General features: G+C 47.1%; 1 protein-coding gene across 1 annotated transcript in view; it reads right to left on the bottom strand.

The window, feature by feature from the left end:
- Positions 1–1295: 1295 nt before the first annotated feature.
- The window catches only part of LOC109764150 (uncharacterized), a 36003-nt gene continuing 9617 nt past the window's right edge, over positions 1296–27681 (bottom strand). Inside the window, exons 7-9 of the mRNA XM_020323004.4 lie at positions 20941–21053; positions 19302–19545; positions 1296–1819 (exon numbers count right to left, since the gene is read on the bottom strand). Of these exons, the coding sequence (XP_020178593.1) occupies positions 1589–1819; positions 19302–19545; positions 20941–21053 (588 nt within the window). The 3' untranslated portion in view covers positions 1296–1588. The remainder of the gene's footprint in view (positions 1820–19301; positions 19546–20940; positions 21054–27681) is intronic.

Raw genomic sequence — 27681 nt, forward strand, 5'->3', positions numbered from 1 at the left:
TGAGCACGATGACGCGCTCGGGGGAGAAGTGTGTGCGCTGCGGCTACGGTGTGACAGGGTCAGTGGGGGCGAGCTCACGGCCATGGTGGGGAGGCCAACTAGGCGACTTAAACGAGAGAAATATGAGAGTGGTTCATCGCGGAAGCTCACAGTGAGTCTAACTGGCATGAGGGCGAGGTCGGGGATGCTCTGGAGACGGCGGATCGAAGGGCGGCGTCCGGCGGCCGAGCGCGGGGAAGACGGGTCGATGACAAGGGTTCAGAGCTCCCGGACTTGCGTGCGTCTGCGTGGAGATGCTACAGAGCTCGGCGATGTTCCTGGACATGCTGGCGCAGCGAGAGGACGACGGCGACCATGCGAACGACGATGGCTTGGTCTCGGTACTTACGATGAGCTCGAGTTTGAGGCCTATGGAGAGGGAGACTGACCAGAGAGACGGGAAAGAGGTAGAGGAGGTTGCGGGGGTGTCTCTGGCGCAAGTAGGCCAGAAGGGGAGGCTCGGGCACGCGCGCGTCGACACGCCTCTGCCTACTCGCAGAGGTTGAAGACGGCGTCTGATGGGATGCATAGTAACTGGGCCACAGGTAAGCACTTCTCTATCTCTATCTCTATCTATCTATCTATCTCTCTCTCTCTCTCTCTCTCTCTCTCTTATTATTTCTATTTTGTTTTGTTTCTATTTATTCCTTTTGCCACTATTTTCAAATTATACAAATTCAAAACCAGTGACAAAATTCCCCTGAATATTTTTATGTTGCACAATGGAATTATCCAAAGACAAATAAATCATTTCAGAGTTATTTGAAATTATACTCTAATTATATGAATATAACTCAAATTCAATTAGCTCTGATTTAACTCAAAGTCCCAAAATAATTCCTTAAAAATGTTCACTATTTTTGGTTTGGATCAAAACCCTCTAAAATTATCAAACATAAAAGAATTCTTTGAATGAAATTTTTAGGGTTCTTGCTCTTCTTTTATTTAAATTTTTCTAAGGCTTGAAAATCCCCTCAACTCAAGTTTCTTGAGATTAACATGATGCATCATGCTCACTGATGCAACTAATTAAAAGCATTATTCTAGGGTTGTGACAATTACATGCTTTGAGTAAGAAGAATGCGCCCTTCATATGGGACCCTCACAAGATGCCACGTTTATGAGTCTAAGAATTGCTCACGCATGCTCATTGCTTGCATTACCAAACTTTAATAAACGTTTGAAGTGCATTGTGATGCTAGTGATAATGGCATTGGTGGTGGGTTGATGCAAGAGAATATAATGATGAAAGTAGATTTTGAAAACTATCATTAAAAGTGTGATCAAACACCAAAAGGATACACAAAACACGAGAAATAAACACTGAAACTCAAACACATGCACATGCATAATACATTCCCATGAAATAGACTAGTTTTGAGATATCAGGGTAGAGCACAGAAAGGAGGGAAAAGGAGCTAACATTCTTATTGAAATACTAACTGCAGTTCATTTATCATATCCTCAGACATTGTACACAGCGGTGCGCTTGTGATCCATCACCACATCAGCCAAACTAGACACGGAATCACAATTTATACACACAAATTCATTTTGTCTTCTTATCTTCTTTGTTATCCTTCTCCACCACTACTGGCGCTGCAGGTATGCTGAACCACCACTCTCTCAACCTTCTGGTGCATCTCTCTGTGCTTGCTCTTCTTAGCGGAGAGTGGTTGGTGAACACCTCCAGAAACATCGCCAGGATAAGCAATCTTGTGGGCAGCAAGGCAAGGACAAGAGCCATCAATAACAACGCAAGGATAGCTTTGTCTGTGGCCTGCAAATTACAAGAGCAAGTCAAATATCCGATCGAACTCTGGTATCGAATTCGTTTACTCGAGTGGTGGTTAAAATTGTGGCACTGCCCATAAAATTCAATTTGTTTAGGATCAAACTGATGAATAGAAATTTGTATAGGAGCAAAATGTACTTTTGGAAGCTGGATAGACTGTATAAGTTCAACATTGAGGACAGCAACCAAAAGTCATGCCCATCCCAGTTTGAGGGGGCTTGAGGGGAACATGTTTACCTATGGCTTTTTGGCTAGGCAGCACAAATAGATGCATGGTGTTAAACATTGTAATGCGTCCTGTTATGTCCCTGTTATGTCCGTCTCTTTCTCTCTCTCTCTCTCTCTTGTACTACTCCCTCCGTTCCATATTACTCGTCGCTGATTTAGTACAACTTTGTACTAAATCAGCAACAAGTAATATGGAACGGAGGGAGTACAAGTTATTCTCATAGAGCTGGAAATAGATTGGGTTAGAGATAGATAGAGTGGTCTCCTTTTAAGTTTTTCTATCTAGTCTTCTGTAACCCAAACTCTGTAATCCTCAAGAGAGGCTCTCCTCTCGTTCTTTCAATATAGCTGCGGGCGCTCTCCTCTGGAGGGTACGACGCTTCATCAAATCTTACATGGTATCAGAGCCCCTCTCTTCCAACACATCTAGCTTACCTTCCTCAACCTCCTGCCATGGCGTCCTCCTCTAGCTCCACCATAAACTTTTCCCTCAACTCCCAAGTTTCAGAAAAACTCACTAGAACCAACTTCATCCTATGGCGTGCTCAAGTGCTATCGCAGATTCGAGCTGCGGGCATGTATGGCTACCTAGACAAAACCTATCCCGAACCACCCAAAACAATCACCACCAAAGACAGCGCCGGCAAGGATCAAGTCGTCATCAACCCTGAGTACACCGTCTGGGCAAGGGAGGACCAGCAGGTGCTCGCATACTTGCTCAATAATCTCTCCAAGGAGGTCCTGATTCAAGTCGCCTCTCACGAGAAGGCTCATGCGATCTGGGATGCCCTGATAAGCATGTTCACCTCCACATCAAGGTCCCGCATCAACAATATCCGCATCAACCTGATGAACGCGCAGAAGGGGAGCCAATCTGCAGCTGCCTACTTCGGCCACATGAGATCCCTCGCGGACGAGCTGGCCATGGCCGGCGATCCCATCACTCCCAATCAGCTCATCTCCTTCATCATCGCTGGTTTGGACATGGACTACCAGCCCCTCGTCTGCACTTGATGTCCGCACCGACGACGTCTCCGTTGACGAGCTTTTTTCCATGGTGAGCAACTTTGATCAACCAGTAGAACTCTTCCATGGTACGGGCGCCGGTGGATTCAAGTCCTCTGCATACTTGGCTGGGCGCGGCCGTGGCTTCTCGAAGGGGCGTCAACGAAAAGGAGATGGTGGCGGGGGCTTCCCTCAAGGACAAAACAGCGGCGGCGGATCCATCCTAGGCAGCTACCCTCGCCAGGGCAGCGGCGGCGGTGGCTACCGCAGCAACAACAACGGTCAGGGCGGGATCTGGCGGCTATGGTAGCTATGGTGGCAGGCCACCAAACCAGGGTGGTGGTGGCTTCTACCGTGGCCAACCTGGAGGCTATGGCCATGGTCAAGGTGGTGGCTATGGTGGCTACGGTGGAGGCTCCAACAACAACCAGCAGCGCCCCTACTACAACAACCAGAGTCGTGGTGGCGCCTCCTCCTTTCCCCAAGGGTTTGATGGAATTTGTCAAATTTGCAAGAAAGATAATCATATTGCAAAAGACTGCAAGTGGCGCAATGCCGAAGATAACTGCAGGAAGAAGAAAGTTGCTGCTATGGTGGACACTTCCTATGGAGTACATACCAACTGGTACATGCCGACACGGGTGCTACGGATCACATAACCGGTGAATTGGAGAAGATCACCATGCATGAGAGGTATCATGGCCATGATCAAGTTCACAACACCGACGGTACAGGTATGGAGATTAGTCATATTGGTCATTCAATTATTAAAACCCCACTTCGAGATATTCATCTAAACAATGTTCTACATGCTCCTAGTTTGTATCCATCGCATTGCACTTGACAATCATGTTTTTCTAGAGTTTCACCCATACTTCTTTTTGATTAAGGACCAGGCCACAAAGAAAATCATTTACCAGGTAGATGCGTGGACGGACTCTACCCGTTGATTCCTAAGTTTAGGAGACTCAATAAACAAGTGCTCGGTGTTATCAAACTTTCATTGAATAGATGGCATCACCGTTTAGGCCACCCCGCTTTTTCTATCGTTCATCAAGTACTTGGCAGAAATAAGCTCCCAGCTGTCGGTGAGCATAGTTCTGAAACTATTTGTGATTCATGTCAGAAAGCGAAAAGTCATCAATTGCCATATCCTGTCTCTACTATGTTTCTGTTAAACCATTGCAACTTTTTTTTCTGATGTTTGGGGTCTAGCTCCTTCCTCTGTTGGAAGACACGCCTATTATGTTAGCTTTATTGATGACTATAGCAAATATACTTGGATCTATCTTCTTAAGAAACGGTCCGATGTGTTTCAAGTCTTTCACAATTTTCAAGCTCTTGTTGAACGACAATTTAATAGCAAAATCGTTGCAGTGCAATCTGATTGGGGTGGTGAATACGAAAAATTAGATTCTTTTTTCCAGCAAATAGGAATCTCTCATCATGTTTCCTGTCCTCATGCTCATCAACAGAATGGTTCTACAGAACGAAAACATAGGCACATTGTTGAAGTCGGCCTCGCTTTGCTTGCTGTTGCTTCTATGCCACTCAAGTTTTGGGATGAAGCTTTTCTTACTGCCGTTCATCTCATCAACATCTTGCATAGTCGTGTTATTAATAATGACACTCCTACTTTTACATATCAAGCCTGACTACAATTCCCTTCGTGTTTTTGGTTGCGCTTGGTGGCCAAATCTTTGTCCTTACAACCAACGCAAGCTTATGTTTCGTTCAATCCAATGCATTTTTCTTGGCTATAGTGCGAAACACAAAGGGGTCAAGTGTCTTGATGTGTCAAGTGGACGAGTTTACATCTCTCGTGATGTTGTCTTTAATGAAATCAGTTTCCCTTCGAAAAACTTCATCCTAATGCTGGTGCACTCCTTCACAAAGAAATTCTTTTACTTCTCATCTTTCCGGCGTCGATTCTGAGGGTGATAATAATTGCAATGAACCGATTTTGAGTAATCCCTCTAATCCTATGGCTGAGTGCGATGATGCAGGTCTAAACACAGCAGAAAATCCAGCTCAAAACAGGGCCAATTTGGTGCCAAACAGTGTCTTTGGGCGTCATTTTACGTGTTCTAGTGCTGCCACAGAAAACAGCACCGAATCTGCCTTGGGGTCCTTGCGGCAGCAGACTGCACCAAGATCTGCCACGGGATCCGTGACAGCTGTTGCAGCAGCCGCACCAGGGCAATCCTCTCTGGACTCCGCGCCACCAGACGCCACCCGCGTCGCGTCCAACACCGCCTCCCCACGCCAGCCAGCTGGGCCCACAGATCGTGTGGAGGCCGCCTCCCCACCTGCCTCGTGTGCGGCTCGTGCCCGGGTGGCCGACCACCCAATTAGGAGCAGGCCGGCTGTCGGCCGCTCGGCCCTCTCACCTGGCCCATCTGGGCGTCTGTCTCCTGGCACGCGAGGCGTGACCAGCGAATCGGCCTCCGGATCGCCAGCCGCCTCGCCAGCAACACTTGCTGGATCTTCTGTGGCTCCATCAGCACCTGACTACCCTGTTGTTCCGCCTGGATTTGATCATCCCTCTGCTCCTACTGCCATCGTCATACCACCACGCACACGGCTGCAGAGGGGAGTAATCAATCGTATTAATTACAAGAATATTTCCAAGTTTGGTCTTGCCTGTTTATCTGGTGAACCTACTAATTTTCGTGAAGCCCTTGGTGATGCTCGCTGGAAACAAGCAATGGAGGAGGAATATTCTGCCCTGCAGAAAAATAAGACCTGGCATTTGGCTCCTCGTCAGCCACGTAAAAACTTGATCGATTGCAAATGGGTCTATAGGACTAAGAGAAAATCAGATGACACGGTTGATCGTTATAAAGCAAGGCTCGTCGCAAAGGGATTTAAGCAAAGATACGGGATTGATTATGAGGACACTTTTAGTCCGGTTGTCAAAGCAGCATCCATTCGTTTTATGTTATCCATTGTTGTTTTCAGGGGATGGAGTCTCAGACAGCTAGATGTGCAGAACGCGTTTCTTCATGGTGTTCTGGAAGAGGAGGTGTATATGAAACAACCTCCTGGGTTTGAGGATAAAAATGCACCTTTTCATGTCTGTAAGCTTGACAAGGCCTTATATGGATTAAAGCAAGCCCCCAGAGCATGGTATTCTCGGTTGAGAACAAAGATGCAAACATTAGGGTTTGTTCCATCCAAGTCTGATACATCATTGTTCATTTATAACAAGTTCAAAACCTCCATTTTTGTCCTTATATATGTTGATGATATCATTGTCACTAGTTCATCCAATAAAGCAATAACAAGGTTGTTAAAGGATCTGAGTTCAGAGTTTGCTCTAAAGAATCTAGGAGACTTGCATTTCTTTTTAGGCATTGAAGTTAAGAAAATCAGAGATGGCATTTAGTTGTCACAAGGGAAGTATGCAAATGATTTTTTGAACAGAGTTGGTATGAAGGATTGCAAGCCTTCACCAACACCATTATCTAGCTCAGAATCATGGACCTTAACTCAGGGAGAACTCCTGAATCAGGAGGACGGCACCAGTTACAGGAGTACAGTTGGTGCATTGCAGTATTTAACTCTCACTCGGTCTGATATCTCCTTTGCAGTAAATAAAGTTTGTCAGTTTTTGCATGCACCCACCATTGCTCATTGGACTGCTACAAAGCGTATTCTGAGGTATATAAAGCACACAGTTGATCTTGGTTTAACTTTCAGCAAATCCTCTCCTACTCGTGTGAGTGCATTCTCTGATGTTGATTGGGCTGGTTGCCTTGATGATAGAAGATCAACTGGTGGGTTTGCTGTTTTCTATGGACCTAATTTAATCTCATGGTGTGCAAAGAAACAAGCTACTGTTTCCAGGTCAAGTACTGAGGCAGAACATAAAGCATTGGCAAATGCTACAGCTGAAATTATTTGGGTACAATCTGTGTTTAAGGAACTTGGAGTTCCGCAAACTCTGCCTCCCTGTCTTTGGTGTGATAACCTTCGTGCTGCATACTTATCTGCTAATCCAGTGTTTCAAGCCAGGACTAAACACATTGAGATAGATTTTCATTTTGTCAAAGAAAGGGTTGCAAATAAACAACTAGAGATCAAATTCATTCCCTCCAAGGACCAGCTTGCAGATGGGTTCACAAAAGCATTACCAGTCAAAGGCTTGGAGGAGTTTAAGCATAATCTCAACTTGCGCAGTTGTGATTAAGGGAGAGTGTTAAACGTTGTAATGCGTCCTGTTATGTCCGTCTCTTTCTCTCTCTCTTGTACTACAAGTTATTCTCATAGAGTTGGAAATAGATTGGGTTAGAGACAGATAGAGTTGGTCTCCTTTTAAGTTTTTCTATCTAGTCTTCTGTAACCCAAACACTGTAATCCTCACGAGAGGCTCTCCTCTGCTCAATATAACTGTGGGCGCTCTCCTCTGGAGGGTACGACACTTTATCAAATCTTACACATGGACCAGAGCACCAGTAATGGTAGAGGTGGAGCTAGACTGAGATTGACCGGGGTTGTTTTCATGAGAATAGCAGTTCAGAGGGGACGGGCACGATTATAAGGAATGACCGTGGTCTCTTTTTGGCAACGGGAAACTGTGACGTTCCAATTGTTGATTATGCCACAACTGAGGCACAGGCTCTCCTGAACAGATTAATTCTTGCAGGACAGGTGGGTTGCAACAGAATCATGGTCGAGTCTGATTGTATGGAAGTCATGGAGGTGATGCAACAGGGTAGTAGCTCCATCGGCTCTGCGGCTGCTATCCACGAGGAATGTTTGTTTTCATGACCACGTAATACTTAGCCATTGTCCGAGGGAGGCCAAATAGGGCAGTGCATTTGCTCTCCAGCGCACCCCCAACAGACCCCCCCAAGCCATTTTTTCCGCCAGCGCCAAATAAAAACCCAGTGCCCCCCCTCCTCCAGGCGTCGGTTCGGCCCATTTTTTGGCCCGGCGATCCCAGGCCGAACCCAGCGCACTGGGGGGCACTTGGAGGCTCCGACGGAAGGAAAAGTGGCGCATGGGCCACCACTGTCAGGCGAGAAACGCCTTTTCCCCGCCCAGATTCAACCCTTCCCCTTTCGCCGCCATGCCGATCCCGGCGCCGCCCACCTGCCCACAACCACTGCTTCCCTGCTAGAAAGGTCATTTCCTCGCCGGAAAGAGAGGGTTTCGCCGCGACAGCCTCCATCCCGCTCCTAGGCGAGCTTTCCAAGGCTCCGACCACGCAAGCGGGGATACCGGCGGATACCCACCCACCACACCCGCCAGGTGTCGGCGATTTGCATGTTCGGCAATGGACTTCGACGACGAGGAGGCGTCCGCGACTCTGATGGAGGAAGCCAAGGCCGACACCGACGACGAAGAGCACCTCATGATCCTCGCCAGAAAAAATACGTGATTTTGTTATTTTTGTGTAGCTCGCATAAAAAAATATTTTGTCATGGAACTTCACAGACAAGTACTATACATCCATATGTATATGCGTATATTTTTCAGATTTTTTTGAAACATTAAAATTTGAATTCTAAAGTTTCCAAATAAAGGTCTACATGGAGCTCGAGCTCCATTAGGCATTTCCGTATTATATTGGTCCAATCTACTTTTCATAGTCGTATTAGTCCAGATTTCTTTCCTTGTACCCCAAGTCTATTTTACTATATATTTGCCCTATGGGCTATGCAATAAAATAAGGTTGCTCGTCTAACAACACACTATAACTCCTGTTGTAGTTCACGAACTAACTTTTTTTTAGCAACCGGCAGGAGCGCTGCCTTTTCATCTAGAAGAGGGAAATATATACATGTTGGCATGTTTTAAAACAGGTACATGCCGGAAACCCACCAAAACATTCCCTAAAACTGCATGCAAACTACTCATGGTTCTGATATACTCTTGGCCAGAAGGCCACATCCCTCTGCCTGATGTCCCCAAAAAGTGAGATGAGAAGGTTATTAGAAGCATCCGGGTCGAAATGTAGCTTTCAAGTTAAGTTCTTAATTAGTAGATGCTGCCGAAGGGAGTTGGGGTGCCATACACAAAAAGGAAGCGGCTCATACAATGACAGAGATACATAGAGCTCTTACGCCATGGTTCACGAACTATTTCTCCAATATAATGATATTTTTCAGGAACTAGCTGCATTGCCTCCTCATAGGAGTTTTGATCATGCCATCCCAAAAGCAGAAAAATGCCTTCAGGAGTCAAAAGCCAACTTGATCTCAGCCTCGATATCCGATACGGTATTTTGATGTGCCGAAAATCTGAGGAACTTATCCCATAAGCAAAATGGCTTCTCTAGTATCAAACCTTGCCTCTGCCCATTCACATATGTTGCTTGGCCAAAAACATGACATGCAAACTGCTGGAATTTAGTCTAGTTTTAGGCCAGACCAATAGCTTTTTCAGAAATTCTTAATAAATCCCAGAGGCCCACTTAGCCCATTCATGCAAGGGAGGTGGGATTAAAGTTTAGTCCCACATTGCTAGTTTGGTAGGAGTTGGACCTCCTTATAAAGAGAGGATGTTTTCCCACATGTATGAGCATGAGAACAAGAGACATTCACGGGCGCTCCTCCTCTGCTGCCCGCCTCGCCACGCCTCGTCACGACGCGCCGTGGGTTGCGGGAATGAGCCGATGTCTAAATTTTTGCCACGCACGACTGGCATACGAAAGGTCACACGGGAGCTGAAAAGTTTTGCTGTAGTGGAGTTTGAAAACGCTGCACCCTTCGGCTGCTGGCTGTTCGTTTCGTCTCCCTCTTTTCCTTCGCCTCCTGTCGCTGCCTGTTCGCTTCCTTCTCCTGTGCTATAAAAGAGAGGTTGATCCTCTCCAGAGAGACACACCAGAACATCATCTTCCTCTCGCCATCGAGTTCCAAGCTCTGAGCTACTGTAAGGTCTCGTGCACCGCAGGCCAGGATAGTAGGCCTCCGAAACACCGCCACTTCGGGTCCTGTACAGAAGAAGGATGATAAGGTTTTTGGGGAGCCTCTGCGCGACTACTGACTTCTTCATCACGGAAGCCACGGACGCCCACGAGCACTTCCCAAACGACGACTTCTTCCCCGACGTCGACAACCTCTTCGATGACATGGCCGGCGAGGAAGTCCACCCCAACTCCAATACTTCTGCTGCTGCTTCGTACGTCCTTGTGTTCTTTCTGTTTAAGATCCTGCCATGGTTTCTTGTTCTAGCTTCTGTTCTACATATGTTCTGTTCATATTCAGTACCTCAGATGCCATTTGCATACTCTCTGTCAGATTGCATGACTTGTCTCATATCTGCTATGATAGTCATGTTTTATCTACTGTTTTTGTTAATAAAATCATATGGTAAATTGCTCATATTTCCAACAATCCAAAAACCTTATTATAGGCAATTTACCCCGAGTGGTTTTGCTGCTTCCATGAGGCCTCCTATGTTTGAGGGTGTGCACTATAAGAGGTGGCATGTGAGAGCCGTTCTATGGTTTCAAACCATGAGCTGCTATGACGCCACTCTTGGCAAAACCTGAAGGAGTTCTTGATCCTCAGCAGGAACAAGCTTTTCAGAAAATTGATACCTTGTTTAAGGCTGCTCTCATGAGTGTTTTTGGTGAGAACATAGTTGATGCTTATGTGTCAATTGATAATGGATAAGATATTTGGGACGCACTCGAGGCCAAGTTTGGGGTCTTGGATGCCGGCACTGAGTTGTATATCATGGAACAATTCTATGACTACAAGATGACAATGAGCGCTCCGTGGTTTAGCAAGCTCACGAGATACAGTCATTTGCTAGAGAACTTGAGCACTTCAATTGTATGTAACCGGACAAGTTTGTTGCCGAAGGCATCATCACTAAGCTTCCTCTCTCGTGGAGGAACTTTGCTACCTCTCTGAAGCATAAGAGGCAGGAGTTTTCCGTTCCAGATTGTCACACCCTAGCTAGTTCAAGCATTAGAGTGTTTGCATCATGTTTACTTTAAGCAGAAACTTGGAAATGGGGATGACAGAACCCCCAACACCCCCCCCCCCCCCGAAACCAACTAGGGTTTACTAAAATTATTTTCAATGAACCTGAAATGCCCTTCTAAAATGTTCATCATCTTTGCCTTGGCCTTAAACCTCTGCCAAAAATGGTGCACAATTTTCTAGGTCATCCTAAGGTCACTGGATTAAATCACTACCTATTTGCATTTGGGCATTTAAATGCTATAAAATATTTTAAATGCCCAAATAATTCTGGAATTAAGTGTGGGCTGTTGGGAATAATCTAAACAGAGCCCACAATTATTTTCAGGATTTTTGGAAACGTTTTAGTATTTTTAATAAAGCCCAACAGTTGCAGAAAATTAGAAAACAGAAAACAATTCAGAAAAGAGAGAGAGAGAAAGGCCAGAGGCCACTTACCTGGCTGGCCCGGTCCATCTGGCCCGTGCCAGTCATCACCTACCTCTGCCAGTAGGCAGAGGAGGGACACGGCGACGCCGCCGAGCTCGCCACGCCACCTCCCTGCCTGCCCGTGCCCGCGCCAGCGCGACGCCTCGAAACGCCTCCTCGGTGCCGCCCCGACCGCCTGGACACCCCCATTCTCCCCCAACGCCTCTCCCTCGCCCTCTCCCACCATGGCCGACGTAGACGCGCCCACCGTGTCCAGAAGCACCGCCGCCCTCCTCTCCGTCGAGCAGGCCGAGCCCCGAGCGCTCGCTTGCCCCGAAGCCACCGCAACGAACACGCCCGACTCCGCCACCGCCGGAGATCCCCTTCGCCGTCACCGCCGCACCAGCTCGTCCCCGACCTCGCCGTCTGCTCCTCCGTAACCGCCGTGAGCTCAGCTACCTCCCAATCCTTTCCGTTCTCGCTTTCGAGCACCGTAGCGACCGCATGAAGCTTCACCGCACGCGCCGCTGCCGAGCTCGTCGCCGACGTGACTCCGGCCACGCAACGGCCGCACCACCATGTCCACCGCACTCACCGCATCCCCAGGAGCCCGTAGCACCACTCCACGCACCTCGCCGTGCCCCCTAGCGACGAGCCCGAGCTCACCCGAACTCCGGCGACCGCCAAGGTCGTCGCCGGCGTCGTTTCCGGCGACCCCGAGCCCAACCGCCACCACCACTCGACGCGGCTCACTCCCCGCGTCACGTAGATGCCCTCCGCCGTCCATTTGGTCGCCGGAGGAGGAAACCCGCACTGCCCCGCCGCTTCTGGCCTCGCCGGCGGCTAAACGCCGGCGAGTTTGACCCCGCTGACCCAGTTTAACCCCGGGTGGGCCCCAGTTTGACCCCCTGGGTCTATGACAAGTGAGACCCGCCTGCTAATTAACTTAGGATTAGGACTAACTAAAAATTAGTTAGACTAATGACACTGACACGCGGGACCCACTGGCCAGGTTTGACCTGGACCGTCCCCGTTGACTGCTGACGTCACCATGACGCACTGCTGACGCAATAAGTATTTACTGGATTTATTCTTATACAGGAAATTCCAGAAAATGCTACAAACTTCAAAAATTCATAGAAATTAATTTGTAACTCCAAATGCAAAGATTTATATATGAAATTTGATCAGAAAAATCCAATCTTTCCATCTATACTGGTTTCATGCATGTCAGAACACTTTAACCTTGCTGTTTAGATGAAACAAGTTAATGCACTAATATCACCTCTTATTTTGGGTTAGCATTTGAATCCTTGATTCAAATGAACTCAAACCAATCTGTTCTAAGTTGCATTAGCCAAAACACACTCATTTTGCCATGTCATTGCATGCATCATATTGTTGCATATTGCCATGTGATGATTGTGTTTCGATGTGTTCTTCGTGGTAGGTTCTGCCTCCGAGGATATTCACGAGTATCCAACTGAAGGGCAGCATCCCACTACCACTCTGTCAGGCAAGCAACCCATTGATCATTTCGATACAAACCCAGCTTCTCGCTTCTGCTCTCGTTTACTGCATTAAGACAACGCATTTCAAACTGCTGTGTGTTGTGGTAGTTGAACCCATATCCTCTGCATGACCTGTCATTGCCACAGTAACTAGATGAAACCCACTAGCATGTGTAGGAGTTGATTGAGCCATGTTTGTGTTTCCTACCATGCTATGCTTGCTATGCTTAGAGTCGTGTCAGGTCTGGCTCATCAGGGTGATGAACTAGAGTGAATGGTTGTGTCGGTAATGAGAGTGAAATGTTGAACATGATTTGGTAAAGGTATCGATGAGAGGCCATGTAGGAGTACATGGTGGGTTGTTTCATTGAGGCCGTCCTTAAGAACTGAGATCTGTATGCGTGATTTAAGATTCAGCTACTACCACACATTGGGCCCTGAAATATGACCCCGCTCGACTTACTGACCCCTCTCGTCCTCTGTCCAGGAGTTGCAAGTAGTTTCTGGTGTTTGTAGTTGCTGGAGGCCGTGCGCAGCGCTGACCTTAGGGGTGGGCTGTGATGCGGTAGGCACGTGGCACGGTGTACCGAGTCGCCCGTTTGGTGTCTCGGGAACCCTGCACACATCGTTTGGGGCCGTTGAGGACACCCCGGCCAGATTTCCTTGCGGATGGAACCCGAATAGGCGATAAACCTGGACTAGAGACTTGTGTGATTAGTCAGGTCGTGGTCTACACCCACGTCGGCTTTCGCTTGAAGTCTGCCGAGCACATGTCGTGTGCAGACGCTAAGTGGTGGAAACATGTGTGACGAAGTACACCCCTGCAGGGTATAAAACTATTCGAATAGCCGCGTCCGCGGTAAAGGACTACTTGGTCGCCTATGCAGTTCATAGACAAGTTAATGGTTACTACTAAAAGACTCAAGATAAGTGTGAGTACTGCGGATGGCCCTCTCCTAGGATGACGAGGGAGGATCCACGGTGGAGTATTGTGATGGTGATTAGTGGACTCGTGTGCAAAAACTATTTTACAAGTGGTGTCTCGTAGGATAGCTTAGCCAAGAGTCAAAGCTGGCTTGCTGCAATAACTCCACTACCTTCTTGAGAATGTGCATGTATAGTAGGATCTGTTGTAAGACTTGCTGAGTACCTTTGTACTCATGTTGCTTTAATTACTGTTTTCAGACGACAACACCGCCCCTCCGATGGGTTCTATGTAGATCTCGACGTTGACGAGTGACTTGCCACCCAGGTGGTGATCTGAGCTTGTGAAGGGCCTTTGTAGATAGACAGGCTTCGTCAAGCCTTCTTTCTTTTTAGTTGTCTGTACTCAAACAAGTTTGCTTCCGCATGTGCTTGTATGTTTGTATGACTTGAGTGTCAGGTCGTGTGACCCCTATCTGTATGAACGTGTTATGTATGGCTCTCCGGAGCCTTTAAATAAAGTACTTTGAGTTGTAGAGTTTTGTTGTGATGTCATGTTGTATTTACACATATCGAGTATATTGTGTGTATGATTGAAATGCTTGGTATGTGTGGGATCCGACAATCTAGTTGTTTATCCTTGGCAGCCTCTCTTATGGGGAAATGTAGTCTGGTGTCTCCACTGAGCCTTGGTAGTCCGCTACAGCCCGGTTTACCGGAGTCCTGCTAGCCCAGCACTACTGCTCCGGAACACTTAGACTGGCCGGCATGTGTTTCACTTCGTTCCTGTGTCTGTCCCTTCGGGGAAATGTCACGCGGCGACATCCGGAGTCCTGCCTAGCCTGCTACAGCCCGGGTTCCCGGAGTCCTGTTAGCCCAGTGCTACAGCCCGGATTCACACGCTGCTGACCGACATGCTCGATGTTGATTCATGTATGCCTGTCCCCGTAAGTTAGCGCCGCTTTGGGTTCACAACTAGCCATGTCGGCCCGGGTTCTCTGTCATATGGATGCTAGCGACACTATCATATACGTGAGCCAAAAGGCGCAAACGGTCCCGGGCCATGGTAAGGCGACACCCGTAGGAATACCGTGCGTGAGGCCGCAAAGTGAAATGAGGTGTTACAGGCTAGATCGGTGTGACTTAGAATCGGGGTCCTGACACAGATCTCATTGGTACTCTTGATGTGGAAGAAGAGGCGAGAGCAAAAGACATACGTGCTCGAGGTATTGAGGGAGGTTCTAGTGCCAATCTGGTACAGAAGAAAAACTTCCAGCCCCACAAGTTCAAGAACAAGGGCAAGTTTGATGGGAAGAACAATGCTTCGCAGCACACCAACTTCAAGAAGAAGACCGACAAGAAGAAAGGAGTTTGTCATGTGTACGGAGATCCTGATCATTGGGCTCCTAGTTGCCCTAACCGTTATTACAAGCGTCAACATGAGAAAGGCGGCAAGACCGCTAATGTTGTCATTGGGGACATTGACATGAAGGTTGCTGGGTATGGTATATTTTCCACTATTTTTTCAGTATGTCATTCTCCTGATCTGTTGATTGACACGGGTGCTAATGTACATGTATGCGATGACATTTCCATGTTTTCTTCTTATCAGACCTCAGGGACTTCCACCATGCTGATGGGCAACGGTTCAAGTGCTTCTGTTCGTGGTGTTGGCACGGTCGATCTGAAGTTCACTTCGGGGAAGATCGTGCGGCTGAAGAACGTGCATTATGTCCCCTCTGTCAATAAAAATCTTGTTAGCGGGTCTCTTCTGTGTAGAGATGGCTACAAGCTTGTCTTCGAGTCCAATAAATTTGTAGTGTCCAAGCATGGAACTTTTGTTGGTAAAGGTTATCAATCAGGAGGCTTGTTCAGACTATCATTGTCAGATGTTTGTAATAAAGTTGTTAATCATGTGTGCAACAATAGTGAATCAAATGTCTGGCATTCACGTCTCTGTCATATTAACTTTGGTTGCATGACACAGTTAGCCAAGTTGAGCTTAATCCCTAATTTCACCGTTGTAAAGGGATCTAAGTGTCAAGTTTGTGTGCAAGCTAAGCAAATACAACTGCAAAAACAAGAAATCTTGCACTACTAGAGCTCGTTCATTCAGATCTTTGTGAAATGAATGGTGTTTTGACAAAAGGTGGAAAGAAATATTTCATGACCTTAATTGATGACTCCACTAGATACTGCCATGTGTATCTTTTGAACTCAAAAGATGAGGCTTTGAACTTTTTCAAGATCTATAAAGCTGAAGTGGAAAACCAACTTGATCATAAAATCAAGAGGCTTAGGCCCGATCATGGTGGAGAGTATTTTTCAAATGAATTTGATTCTTTTTGTAAGCTTTTGAGATTAATAGAAACAGGTTACCATTTGATTTCAACCACAAGAAACTCTTATTTGGCATTCTGACCTGCTGATACTTGCAAGAAGAGCTCAGAGAATTTTTGGGATTGACTGGATACTACATAAAGTTTGAACAGGCCTATGGAATTTTGGCTAAGCCCTTCACCAGTTTGCTGAAGAAACCTAGGGCTTAAATATACACTCAGACATCGTGATGGCACACATGCCACACTTGATGGGTCAACCAGCCACTTGAGGTCCCTGACGGGTGGGCTCATGTCCACCTGTTTAGTCGCCCATCACCACCTGCAACCCAGTCAAGCGGCCACTAGAAAACACGAGCACAAGATGTAGTAATCTTCCCAAGTCGCATGTTCCAGCGTACCTTGACTTGCAGAATTGTCATGCTGCCCTTCGTGACCATAAGTCGCTCCCGGATAGCCAGCAATTGCAACAGCACAGTGGAGAGATCTGGCAGCTCCATGAAGAACGGTGAATAGTTGGCGGTGAATGGCTTCAGTTGCGACATGTGGAACCCTGGATGTATGAGACTTGAGGGCGGAAGATCCAAACAATAAGCTGCAGCTCCAATTCGTTCCAGGACTTTGAATGGGCTGTAGAATTTGTGAGCAAGCTTGGAGCACAGTCTGACTGACGAGCGACGAGTGCGCGTATGGTTGAAGCTTGAGGAGCACATCTTCATCGACAGCGAACTAACAATCCTGGTGGTGCTTGTCGTCCTGAGCCTTGACGCGCTCCTGTGCGCGGCGGAGGTGTTCCCGCAGTAATGCAAAAAAATCAGCATGATCAGCTGCAAGCTCTGCCAGCGAAGAGTGTAGTCCATCCTCCAAAGCAGGCATTGTACAAAAATTTGGATCTATTCCATATAGAGCTTTGAATGGGGTGCAGCCCAGCGATATGTTGTAGTAAGAGTTATACCAAAATTCCGGCAATGGAAGCCATTTTTTGATATTTTTTTCCACTTCACCAGCTGTCATGCACTAAGCACTGCATGTATTCTCCAAGCATTGATTAACTCAGATTGGTGCCGGACCGTCCCTCTCGTGATCTTTGTTTAACCTACAAGCTTATGTCTAGCCTATTTGACTACCCCACGGTGCCCTTATATAATAGGCCTGGGCTAAACGTGTTTGACTCAAACACCTAACCTTCCGCTAATTACAAATCCAACTGTAGCACAACCGGTACACATATTCAGCACATATTTTAACAGCGACCAGAGGTGAGAAGGAGAGGACTCCACCTGAATGCCGGCTCACGTGCACACCCCACCACACTGCAGTCTGCCACCCACTGCACCACCGTCAACCAGTGATGTCCACGCCGGCGGACGGTCGCTGCAGTCCACACCTCCAGCGTGAGCAGCTCGCAGCCTGCCAGCGTGCGGTGCGGCAGTGCGGGCATGAGGACCCGATTGCACTTTAAGAATATAGTCTAGGGGTGTTTTTGCAAATGTTTAGGGACAACTTTGTAAAAAAATGTTGAAAAAAAAACAGATTCAGTTCAGTCCTAGCTGAGTTGGCATGACTGCTGACATGGCGCTGCCCAGTCAGCAGTCAACGCGGTCAAAACCACTTGACCGAGTCAAAACCGAGAGGAGGGTTGAGTTTTGCACCACGTGGTTAGTTTGGGGTATTGTGCGACCGGTTTCGAAGTTCAAGGTTGCAAATTAAACCAAGTTGTTAATTCGAGGTTGTAATGTGGACTTCTCTCTTTCTTCTCTGACTGATCTTACTTCTGAAGATGCAGAAGCCTTGCTCCAGGGCGAGTTGTTGCAATGATTTTCTCCAGTGGCAACATCACAAGGCTCGGTTACATATGAAACACTATGCTGATGAAAATCACACTGATAGGAACTTCCAAAAGGGGGGCAAGTTTATGACAAGCTGCATCCCTATGCTCAACAGTCTGTGCCTGCCAGACCCTATCCGAAGATCTCTGTCAAGTGTTTTGGGCCCTACAAAATACTTCACAAAATTGGTCTAGTGGCTTATTTAGTAGAACTGCCTTCTACATCCTGTGGCCCATGTGTCGCAGTTGAAGCAGCATGTGCCTGACCATTCGACCGTTTTCTCCAAACTTCCTTCAGCTGCGGAGCTTGATATCTCTGAAGTTTCTCTGGCGGCAATCCTGGATCGTCGCCTCTTGAAGGCAACACTGCTCTGCTTCAGGTGCTCATCAAGCGGTCTTTCGCTGCCAGAGAAGACGACTTGGGTAGACTATGCCAATGTTCAAGCGTGGCTTCCAACTGCTGCAGAGGGGATGTCACACCAGGCCCAGCTACAGGTGTGTTAGCTCATCAGGCGTGTTCCTTAAGGGGTGGTGTTTAGTGGTGGCGTAGTAGTTGTGTGTGGGCCAGGGTGTCCCTTGGGCGCGTTATTTATATGCCATGAGCTGTAACAGGAGAATTATCGAATGAATAGTGAAATTTGATCCTCCCCCAACTACTCGCTCTACTTCTTCCCCAAGTCCTTATCCCCTCCGATACCCAAATTCACTTGTATCCTGTTACATGTCTTCAGGGAAAGTTCATTGGTAGAAATTAAAGGGGTAGCAAGCTCAGTGGCAGGAGAACAGTGGTGTACCTCCCCTTGGTTGCAAAGATAAATGTGTAGTTACGTATACGAGGAGTGAATCCATGGGGTTCCACGGCTCAGTATGCTAATTGATCAGTTACTAGCAATTACAGATTCAATCATTTGAATAATGGGAAACAACAAAAGGGCATATCTGCCTGGTGTATTTCATCTGCTAATTCCATAGGAAAGAAAAACCCCATGCAGGTAAATTAGTTTGCACACGCTTCCAGGTTAATCATCAGTACTTCATAATAATTTCATGAAACAAAGCACGTAGTTGTATGTGGTTTCATTATTTCTGCACCAAATTAAGTATAAATTTGCAAATTAAAGTGTAACTTAGACATCCCCTTGGACAATACATCTGCCACAATCTACAGTGCATGATACCTTCTTACTACAACATTACCCATATAGCATAGACAGCACATAAGCAAAACTGCAAATCAAAATAAATTTTAAGATGGAATGGTGAAAACTAAGAAGATATAATCACCTGAGATGGAAAAGCCAGCAGTAGAGCTCTTATCTTCAGAAGAACAATATTTGCATCCTGGACAAGCTCTTCAACTTTGGAAATAGCATTTTGAACAGCTAAGAGCTGCTCCATAGTGTTCATTGAAGGTGGAGATGTCACCTTGACCTCAGTCATTGGCTTTCCTTGACTAGTTAGTCTTGTCAGCAGCATGACCGTTGCTGATAACAGTATGACCATAACAAGAAAATAGACTACCCATCCCCTGTCTCAGCATAGAAGCATAGGAACATCACTAATATGAAGGGATGAAAAATCATCAATTAGTTGACAAGCTGATATTAAGATTCATCGTATCCATGAACTTCTGCTGAGTTCAGATTACTAGTAGCATCTACACTAGTACTTTTACTAAGCAACTCTTGGTATCTTTTTTTTTCGAGAGCACAACGCTTGGTATCTTCAGATGCCCACGACGGTGTTCCACCATGAAATCGTAGCCGAACAACTTGTTCACCAATTGATGTTGTGAGATTATCTGAGCCGCTGCTCCAGGGTGAAATTCAAACCATAGTGGTCAGTGAAGTCGATGAATGCATGTTCCCGTCATTAGCTCCCTCTCATAGGCTGCCGGCTTGGCAGGACGCAGCGTTGCTATGCGCCGGCTCTAGAAAGTTGACAGACCATTGTCCTGGTGGGTGTGACTGGTGGCGGCGGCAGCCTAGTGAGTGGCTTCCTGTGGCGACGGTCTCCTGGAGATGGCAGCGACGCAACCTACGTGTGCGAGCACCATCGTCAAGCTAGTTTATAGTCGGTCTAACTCGGTCTTTCTCACGACGCTCGATGGAGGTGGCTGGTGGGTGAGCGCTTCTTGGGCCCTTTTTCGAGCTTTACTGGCTTCATATTCCTTCCATTGCCATGGCCGCCAGTCTCTCTGCCCCCATTACCTTGTCTAGGAGCTCTTTCCATCAGCGTCTCGATCATCTGTGCGACTCTCATCTTTCGTATTTAGTTCATTGTGTTTTTATGGGGTCTATCTTAGGAGATGTGCCTTTAGATTGTCAGGGTTGTAAGCTTGGTAAAAAGATTCGGTTACCTTACCCTCATAGGGAGTTAATGTCTTAGCATTCTTTTGATCTTGTTCATTCAGATGTTTGGGGTCAAAGCTCCCTTCATCTCGAAAGGGGGTCTCGATATACATGATTTCTCACTAAACTTGGAAATATTTATGTCTTCTCACAATGAGGTTCTTCCTGTATATCAGCAGTTCGCTACCACCGTACATGCCCAGTTATCTACCCCTATTCATGTCTTTCATGTAGACTCTGCTGGTGAGTATATCTCCCATTTGTCGGGCGGATTCCTAGCTAAGTAGGGCACACTTGCTTAGTTATCTTGTCATGGTGCTCAAACTCGAATGGTGTTACGACCAAATGGACTTCCATTATCCACCAAAAAAAGTACTACCTAAAACAACCAGCAGCGCATTCTTACACAAATATTAACACATGCAAGTCCCCACAAGTTTATGTTGGCAGCCTCCTTCCATGAGATGTAGCAGAACATGATCCTTGCCTTTATTTGTTAGTATGTCCAATAGTACACAATAACCAACCATTGCATAAAGAAAATAAAAATATATATGGGCAAAGCAGCATACCTTATGATAATAGAAGAAGATAACAAGCAAAAGACGAATGACTTCAAAGGCTCGTCCCACAATGCCAACGATACCAAAAACCTCCAAACGTCACTTACCGGTGATAACAATTCCTAGATACAATTAAATCATTATATTCATAACTGCCCATAGGAAACACAAATTTGGCATTTGACATACATGGTTGGTGCAATTGTATTGAAAACATAAACCATCAAAGAAAGTACACATGTAGATAAGAGACAATTGAATTGCAGGTTACTGAACTCTGGTTACTTAAACTAGGCCATAGAAGTTACAAATTGCAGTGTAGATCATGAGCATGCCAGCTTGGGTACATGACAAGTGGCGTGGAATGTCTATTCATGACCATTGCATGGGGAGCACATGAGCGGCACGTGAAAAAAAGTATGAACATTTATTGTAATCTACATTACACTCCTAAATGGCAGATCTCACCAAACCCTACCTTTTGAGTTCTGGCGAACTAAATTGCCTTCATTTGGAATTTCAACTGGAAGAGTAATTGACTAAATTCACATGTTCAAAAATGGATATAGATGGTACATTCCAGTCCGTGGATGATTAATAGAGCAGATGTAACAATTTTCCAACTTTGAAGTGGTGCATAGATACACTTGAACTTGAAATTGCAAGTGTGCACAATGCAAATATCTCCAACAAAGGAGCATCTGAGGCTTTGTGGCACCGCTTTCTCCCTGGGTGACTCCTCGACACCCGGCGGGGCCGCGATGATGGTTCTTGCCTAGGTGGTGTAAATTTCCCCTTGTCCACTTTCCTCTACTCTATGATCCATTTCTGCGGAATCTAGCTTTATCACTAGCCCTGATCGGTGGTCTTATCCGCCTTCATGCATCTTTGTGAGCGCTTCATCGGGATCCGCTAAGATCCGAATCTCTTCCATAACTTCTTGCTTAAGGTGAATGCGAACCTGGCGCCCAATGAGGTCCCATGTTCCTGTCAGTCCTTGATACGCACTGGCAAAGGTTGGGCCTTCATCGAGATGCAGCCCCACAATTCTTGGAGTCATGACAAGGCCGGCCCGGCGAAGTGGTGGGTTATCGTGTCTAGTGAGACTGGTGCCCCCAAGTTTGTTAACGCCCGACTAGTCAAATGGGACTCGTATCCGGCGAACTATAGTTTCCTTACTCCAATGGTGGCGGCCATCAAAGACTTGTGGGACGGGCAATGCACGGATGTCCATGTTGTGGGCGGCTTCTTCCGCCAAAGAATTTCCTGTTTAAGGAACAAGATGAACCAGCATGGGTATATGGTTTGGTGCTTGGTCCTAGTCAGGACGGCGGAGGTGAGTTTCTTGACCCAGTCGCGAGCCTTCCAATTTTCGATGACCTATTTTCGCTTAGGGCTTTCTGTCTCGGGTAGATCCCATCAAGGTGCCGGAGGACACTGCCGGCGCTGGTAGACGATATGGTTAGTTCCAAAGGGGGTAGCGAGGGGGGTTCTGCAATGCTCCCCGGGCATTGGTCAATATGGGAGAAAGGGGGTAGGCCTCCCTCCTTGCATCAAGCTGGCTCGTACTAAAAAAATTCCCTTTTGCTTGGGTTCAACAGGATCTACAACTATGAGGAAACCATAAGAGATGGCGGCGGCGGATCTGCGGCAGTCTAAGAAGCAGGTGGGATGGGTAGACAAGGGCTCAACAGGAGTGATAGGTGTGTTGAAAATAAGCATTTGACGACCGACAGGATCCCAACAACCACGGCTCTTATGCTCATCATTGTACCCTAAGAAGACACTCGACGGGCTAAGCGGTAAGTTTGGTGCGCTCATGGGGGGCAAGAAGCGCACAGCAAACACAACCAAACAAATGAAGCGCCCAATAATCAGGAGAGCGGTCAAAGGCGAGCAGTGAATGGCCGAATGTTGCTGAGATAGGTGGAAGTGGAGACAGCCCCAACCCAAAAGTGAGGCGGAAGAGAGGTAGCGGTCATCAACACACGAGCCATCTCGAGAAGGTCATGATGCTTGCGCTCAGCCACGCCATTCTAAGCATGAGCACCAGGACAAGAGAACTGAGCAAGAGTAGCCTGCTTAGCAAGGACTCCACACAACATCTTGGAGATATACTCTCCAACAGGGTCAACACGGAACACACCAATATACATATGAGTGTGAACCATCGTAGCAAGACGCTTATATATAAACAAGACCTCACTACGAGAAGACATAAGATATATCCACGTGTGGAGAGAAATCATTTATAAATATAATATAGTAGTGACAGCCTCTTTCCGAGGCAAAGGGAGCTAGACACCATACATAAGTGAACAAGGTCAAAAGGACGCTGAGACACGGTCTCACTATATGGATAAGGTAACTGGCCTGTTTACCAAGCCGTCAACCCTGACATCTAAATACACCACCAGAGACGGATCCAAGAAAACCACTTCGAACTAAGGATGAGAGATGAGAGCCACACAAGTGACAAAGGCAATGATGCCATTGCTGAAAAGAGTTGGGAGACAAGGCAACAGAGGTGGAGAGAGTGCAACAATAGCACGGAGGGAAGGTGACATCAATCAACCTCCCAGAGGCCCTTGGAGTCACGGCGTCGGGGGCCAGCACCAAGGAGAGCACCAGTGTGAAGATCCTAAACAGAACATGAGTCAAATTCGAGAATGACCCTACAAGCAGAGTCAACAATCTGACAACTAGAAATGAGCTGCATGGTATGTCCGGGAACATGAGTAACATCAGGAACATGAAAAGACAAAGTAAGAACGCCTCGGCCATTAACCAGAAGGATGGCACCATCAGGATCAAGAACATGAATAGGAAAATTGAGAGATAGAATGGAGGACGAAGTGGATGAATCATGAGTCATATGAAAAGATGCTCCAGTATCAAGAATCCATGGAGATGTATGGGCTAGCGTAGTAGATAGTCTAACAGTGCCAAAAGAACCAGTAGCAAAAGTTGTTGATTTAGAACCAAAAGTCGTACCTCGTAGGCATCGAAGTCGCATAATCTCCTGCTTAGTCAGAGGCTCAACTGAAGAGGTGGACGTAGATGCACCCGGCAAAGGAGTCCGAGGGAGAAGCGGGTCGCGAAGTTGCGCACTCTCCTGCTCAATGAAGGACACAGATGAAGTAGTGGATGTAGCAGCACCACGAGAGGAGCAACCACCACCACCTATGGAAGCCCCTACAGAAGATGGTGTAGCATGACCAGAATCATCTGCAGAAGCCGATGAAGGAGACGAGGGCGCATGCAGACAAGCACCAAGTGCCAAGAGAAGGCGCGTGTGTGAGGCGCGGCTGATGGAGCAATATGCACCAACACTAACGGTGAAAGTCGCGAGGGCAGAGGGTGTAGAGCAACAATCACCATGTGCGGAGGTTGCGAGAGGCGCTACTAAAGAGCGACCACCACTGCCTATGAAAGACGTCGAAGGAGACGACATCGCAAGTGTACGAGCACCGAGGTGTGCGAGACAAAGTCAATGTAAGGAACACCGCCAAGATTCGGCGGGCAGGGAGGAAGCACGACCAGCAAAGGAGATTGTGTGCACGCGCGGGGGAAGCAGCAGCCTTGTAGATGTGTGGGTGCGCAGCTGGGCAGCAGCCTTGTAAATGCACGCGTGCGCAGCTTGGCGGCAGCCTTGTAAATGCGTGCATGCGCAGCTGGGCAGCAACGACCAGGGAGGCGTCGACCTAAATGGCAGAGGGCGGAGGGGCAACACGGGCCTGGCACAGGGAACCAACTTGAGAAAGATGGCGGCAGCGACCGAAAGGACCTGGTGCGAGAGTACATCCGTGACCTAGAGACGTGCGAGAGGTGGGACGATTCGATTAGGAGGCAGACAGCGCAGTGTCCAGGACATGAATCAGAGGCGGGGTGGCGTGGATCGGAAGCGGGGTGGTCCAATGCGGCAACCGAGAGGTACGGCGGCGGCGGAGGGAAAGAGAGCAGGGACGACCGGCAAGAAGATGACGACATCGCGGCGAAGGGATCACAGCAAGAGTTGCGTGTGCGAAAAAATTGACCTAGGCTCTAACCATGTTAGGAAATATGCAACTTGTATTCCCATGGGGGCATAGGGCAGTATATATACATGGACAGGTGCAGGAAATATGCAGAAAACCTCTTATAAAATGGGGAAAATAGAAAAGGCTACACGGCTATATATATAGTACTCTAACAGGAAGATCATAGGAGGCACCCGCTCGTTGAGGACCCAAGTGGTGGCGTTCATTTCATAGTTCCGCCCATCACATTCAACCTGTGTTCAAGGCAGCCTTGGACCCTGATGCTGTCTTTCAGCCCTGGCAGCTTTACCATCATGTAGATGTGATTCAATATAGCCATGAATTGTGCAAACATGTGGCGGACTATCATGGCCATGTAGACCATCTTGAAGTCAACAACCTCGAAGGTGCACAGCTTGCGGAAATCATCTGATTTCTCAAAGATGACGACAAGTGTGACATCACCGGGATAATTCCATGGAACTCCCTCAAGTCCTGCTCTCTCTCTCTGTGGGATACCTACATCTGGTCCAATGTTTTCAACGAAATCATGCTAAAGGAACTCCCCCATCAATTAGTACGCGATGAACTCACGCGCTCCCTATGATAGGGGATACGACTAGAGGAAGTCGGCATGGGCGTTGGCATCCTGGTGGGCAGTCTTTCTCGTTGAGCATGATGGGTACTTCTGCCTATTTCATTCTAGCCGCAGGTCAAGCGTTGTCAAACAAGGACATCCCTTGCTATCTTCTTCGTTTCAACCTCCGACTTGTAAGTCACTAATACTCCCTGTAGACATAGTTAAAAAAGGCGCGCCTAGGTTCTAGGCGATAGCAAAATGCCTAGTGCATAGCTGCGCTTAATCTGCGCATAATTGCGGATAAGCATGCGCTTTGGTCAGAAAAGCGCAAGGCGGTGGCAAAACACACAATTAACGCCTACCGCTTTTTTGAACTATGCATAGATGGTTTACCCGCATAAGTACATTGGGGGGGGGGGGGGGGGGGTCATCGTCATTGTCCTACGACCTCTACATTGATCTCAGCCTTTGTTCTTCTTCCATGTAGTTTGAGAGGGTCCTGCACTAAGCTCTTCCATGGGATCCCGTCATATGCAACTTCGCACCAATTGTGATAATATATTTGAGTTATATATATTTAGTTGTGTACCCTTTGCGTTTTCCCCGATCTATAAGGGACTTTCTGCATATTGTAGCGCACTTGCATGTGTATATATATGGCCTATGGCCACATAGGAATACAAGTTGCATATTCCTAACATGGTATTAGAGCTTAGGTTTAGGTCTTAGTCTTCCCGCACGTCATGTTCCTGATGGCATGGTCTGTAATCTTCGTCGCTCTCTATATGGCCTTAAGCAAGCCCCTCGTGCCTGGTTTGAGTGCTTCGCCTTAGTGGTGATTGTGGCTGGTTTTCCGATGAGTGCTCATGATCCAGTGTTTTTGCCCACCTTTCAGCTCGCTGACAGACTCTTCTTCTATATGTCGACGACATGATCATCACTGGCAACGACTCTACGTACATTGTGTTTGTGATGGCTCGTCTTAGTGAGCAATTTCTTATGTCTGATTTTGGTGCTCTTCGCTACTTCCTTAGCATTGAGGTTTCTTCTACCTCTGTCGGCTTCTTTACTTCCCAAGGGAAGTATATCCAGATCTTCTTGCTTGAGCACACTGTTGATTTGATGGAGCTCAAAGTCCACTTTTGTGCTTCTAACAATGAGCCTTTGTCTGATCCTACGCGTTGTCGTCATCTTGTTGTAAGTCTTGTCTATCTAGTCATCACTCGTCCAGATATTTCCTATCCCATTCAAATTCTAAGTCAATTTGTCTCTGCTCCCACTTTGGTCCACTACAGTCACCTCCTGCGTGTTCTACGGTATCTTCGTGGGCCTATCTCTCGCCATCTCTTCTTCCCACGATCCAGTTCATTCCAGCTTCAGGCCTATTTGAATGCTATTCGGCTAGTGATCCTTTAGATTGACGGCCCCTTTCTGCTTACTGTGTTTTTCTTGATGGTTCTCTCATTGCCTAGAAGACAAAAAGACTGACTGCAGTTTGTAGTTTCCTATTCGAGTTCGGAGACTGAGTTGCAAGCTATGGTTCTTTTAATAGTAGAGGAGGCTTGGCTACGATGGCTGCTTGAAGATCTTGGTGTTTGTCACTACACCTACTCCTCTCATCAACCAGTACATGTGCTATCAATACTGCGCGCAACCCTGTGAAGCATGAGCTCACCAAGCATAATGGTGTCGAGGCTTCTTTTGTGCACTCGGGTGCGTGGGATAAGGTTATTCTCTTCAGTATGTGGCTTCCAAGTTATAGTTGGCGGATTTCTTTACGCAGGCCCAAAATATAGCAGAGTATCTCTCCAAACTCAATGTTGTTGATCCACCATGATTTTTACAGGGGATGGGGTTGAGTTATATATTTTAGCCATGTACCCTTTTATTTGTTCCATTCTATAAGGTTTTTTTTGCATATTTCATCCACCTGTACATGTATATATACTGGCCTATGGCCCCAAGGGAATACAAGTTGCATATTTCCTAGCATTTACCTCTGTCCTTCTTCAAATCAAAAAGGGGTGCATTTATCCTTTGAGCCCTAGAACTTGGATTTTGACTGCAATTGACGCTTCTTGGGGCACACTTTGCGCTGCACATGTGGCTCACCTCAACGTTCAAAGTCATTGCTAATGCATCCAACCATGA

This window comes from Aegilops tauschii, chromosome 6 (assembly GCF_002575655.3).
Source record: "Aegilops tauschii subsp. strangulata cultivar AL8/78 chromosome 6, Aet v6.0, whole genome shotgun sequence".
NCBI lineage: Eukaryota > Viridiplantae > Streptophyta > Magnoliopsida > Poales > Poaceae > Aegilops > Aegilops tauschii.